We start from the raw sequence: 2,820 nt of genomic DNA, 5'->3' as shown, positions 1-2,820 counted from the left end.
GTGTAAATTATTTAGAATTTCAAAAACTGTTATAAGGTCTAGGAGAAACTCTTAGGTTTATAAATGCATGGTTTGATAGAAAATGATTTCTGTATACAAACTCAATCAGCAAGTTAATTCTGACTGTACTTTCCTCTACTGTGTTCAAATAGTTAAAATGGACACTGTGGGCATAATTCTTATCTGCTGGTTTTCATAATTGTTCCTTGGGATTATAGTTTACTAATGTTAGCAATGGGCATTTAGTTGGACTATGGAGGGGAATATATAAAGAGAATCTCTTTGGTACTGTGTACAAGCATTACTTGTCAATAAAAGGCTGAGGGTCAATTAAGCAAGGCAGGAAATAAAAGGTGGGATGTCAGGCTGGAAGAGATAGGACTCTAGGAAACAGTGAAGATCTGCAGATTGGCCTTGAACTCTGAGGAAGACAGAAGAAACATGAATCTCAGGAGAGATAACCATCTATGTGGCAGACACAGACTAGAGTAGATGGGTTATATCACTTAGAAGCCAACTGGGGAACTGGTCAAAGCTTATGGCCTAGGTATTTCTTCGTGAATAATTAAGGCTCAGAGTCTTATTCTGGGAATAAAGTGGCTGGGTAGAAAAGCTCCCACATTTTGTGGTGACTAAGATTCTCTGCAGAACACTTGTACAAAATGCACCACATCTTTGAAAGTCCAGATGGTTGGTTTGACATACTCAGCATCCAACTACAATGGCCACTAAGGCACTTTGCTGCCTGTGATTGTTAAACAAGTAAATATCTGTCTCTTTGATCTGTTGAAGAAGAAGCTTACAGAGGCTAGTCTCATTTTCATGAGAATGGAAAGGTCCCTCTGGCTCAGAGTGAGGACAGCTACTATGGGTTGTAACCTCTGCTTGGTGCATTTTGTGCTCTGACCTCACAAAGAACCTCTGTGATGGAAAGAATGGGTGCCCTCTGTATAAGATTGTGGACCAGCCTGTTGAATTTGTCCATACGGAGCAGGGAGCTTTTTATGGTGACCTGTGGGACTCGTTCAGTGCACTCGAGTTTGTTAGTTATCGTTTGGTTATACCTCACCACCTGTGTGCACCAGAGCGCACGGAACACTTAGCCTTATGGCTAGCAACACCAAAATTGAGAATTTGGCAAGTCAGTATAGGGTGCTTTCCCATCTTGGGGAGGGTTCAGTTGGCACTGTAAAATTAGCCTGCCACCTGAAAACCAATGCCCTGGTTGCCATCAAAACGATAGAGATCACCAACAAGAACATTGTCGTTATCCTGTCGGAAAGAGCAGTACTGGAGAGGCTAAACCATCCACACGTCATCCGCCTCTTCCAGGTACTAATAACAACAGGCCACATTAATTTTGTTCTTGAATACGCTGCGGGAGGAACTTTATTTGACTTTATAAAGGAGAATGGTCCTCTGCATGAGGAAGAAGCGAAAGAAGTTTTTGGACAGATCGTGGCTGCCATTAAATACTGCCACAATCTTGGCATCGCCCATCGAGATATTAAGGCCAAAAATATACTCAGGGATGAGGATGGCAATGTAAAATTGACAGACTTTGGGCTGGCCATCAAATGCAGACCGGGCAGCTTACTGAATGTGAGGTGTGGGACCAGAGGCTTTTACGCCCCAGAGGTCGTACTACGGGAGCCATACGATGGTAAGAAGACAGATGTATGGAGTTTGGGCGTGCTACTCTTTTATATTACCACTGGGTACTACCCGTTCACAGGAAACAATGTTAAAGAGACAGAGAAAAACATTGCCACGGGGACCTATCACATTCCATCTTACTTCTCTGGTCACCTTGAAAATCTAATCCACCAGATCTTCACCGTTGCCCCAGAGAGGAGGCCCTCCATTGAAGACATTGAAGAACATCCATGGGTAATGAAATGTGAAGCAAAGATCCAGACTGATGCCTACCCAGACTGCAACATCGTGGACAGGCTCTGTGGCATGGGGTTTAATGCCAACGACATCTTGGAATCCGTGCAGAAGAAATGGTTTGATGAAAAAATGGGGACCTACTTGCTTTTAAAAGAACAGGTACGCTTAGGAATCGAGACTATACCTACCAGTTCAGCCAAGCCTGAAGATCCATGCCCTACGCTACCCCCATTACCAGCACATGCATCTACCACTGGTCTTCCCCTCAAAAAAAGTGCCAGTGAACCCAGCTTTGGCCTCCTCCACAACCAGCCCTCAGGACAGCAGGGACCTGATGCCTTGACACTACTATCAGGTCTCAAGGTGGCCAGAAGTGTCTCCTTGCTGCCCATGGTCCTCCATTGTCCAAACAAGAGTACCGATTCTACCCGTGGCCTCCGGTCTGGAGCTATGACTGCCCCGTGTGTCTGCAGCACCAAATTGGTAGACAAAATAGACGAGGCACCCGAGCCAAGCTTTGCTGTGGAAGCATCACCTCCCCCTGTGAAGATCGGGCGCTTTAAGAAACTACGCAACAGAATCAGGGATTGCCTGTCGAGACTTTGTTGTTTCCCCCGGGCTCCAAGGAGAAAAACCCCACATCCATCCTCAAAGAAAGTGGCTCCCCTGTAAGAGGCCGGATGAGTGAAGGCAAGTATGGGAGGGTGCATCTTGGTTCTGAACTTTATTATCTCTGTATTTATTCATTTCTCATTGGAAAAAATCAAAAAGGTGACTATTTCTGGGGTCTCTCGGGATGGTCAGATGTATTTCTACCCCAGCTGGATTAGACCCTGCTCCTTGACTTACCGTCTGAGGAAGCAATCTAACTGGAGAATGCCTAGGTGGTGTCTGATTCAACTGAACTAGCAGGAATCAGCAAGTGCC

General features: G+C 45.2%; 1 protein-coding gene across 1 annotated transcript; it reads left to right on the top strand.

Moving 5' to 3' along the window:
• Window positions 1-1,107: 1,107 nt before the first annotated feature.
• On the top strand, window positions 1,108-2,565 carry LOC127670959 (putative sperm motility kinase W). Its single transcript, XM_052165575.1, has one exon. It carries the CDS (start codon window positions 1,108-1,110, stop codon window positions 2,563-2,565), a length of 1,458 nt encoding a protein of 485 aa, XP_052021535.1.
• The last annotated feature ends 255 nt before the right edge of the window (window positions 2,566-2,820 follow it).

The sequence above is a fragment of the Apodemus sylvaticus genome, chromosome 20 (genome assembly GCF_947179515.1).
Source record: "Apodemus sylvaticus chromosome 20, mApoSyl1.1, whole genome shotgun sequence".
Classification (NCBI taxonomy): domain Eukaryota; kingdom Metazoa; phylum Chordata; class Mammalia; order Rodentia; family Muridae; genus Apodemus; species Apodemus sylvaticus.
This window is presented reverse-complemented; position numbering and strand designations above follow the sequence as displayed.

Bases quoted from the DNA above. Each gene is read 5' to 3' on its own strand.
- LOC127670959 (XM_052165575.1), top strand. From the start codon at position 1,108: ATGGCTAGCAACACCAAAATTGAGAATTTGGCAAGTCAGTATAGGGTG.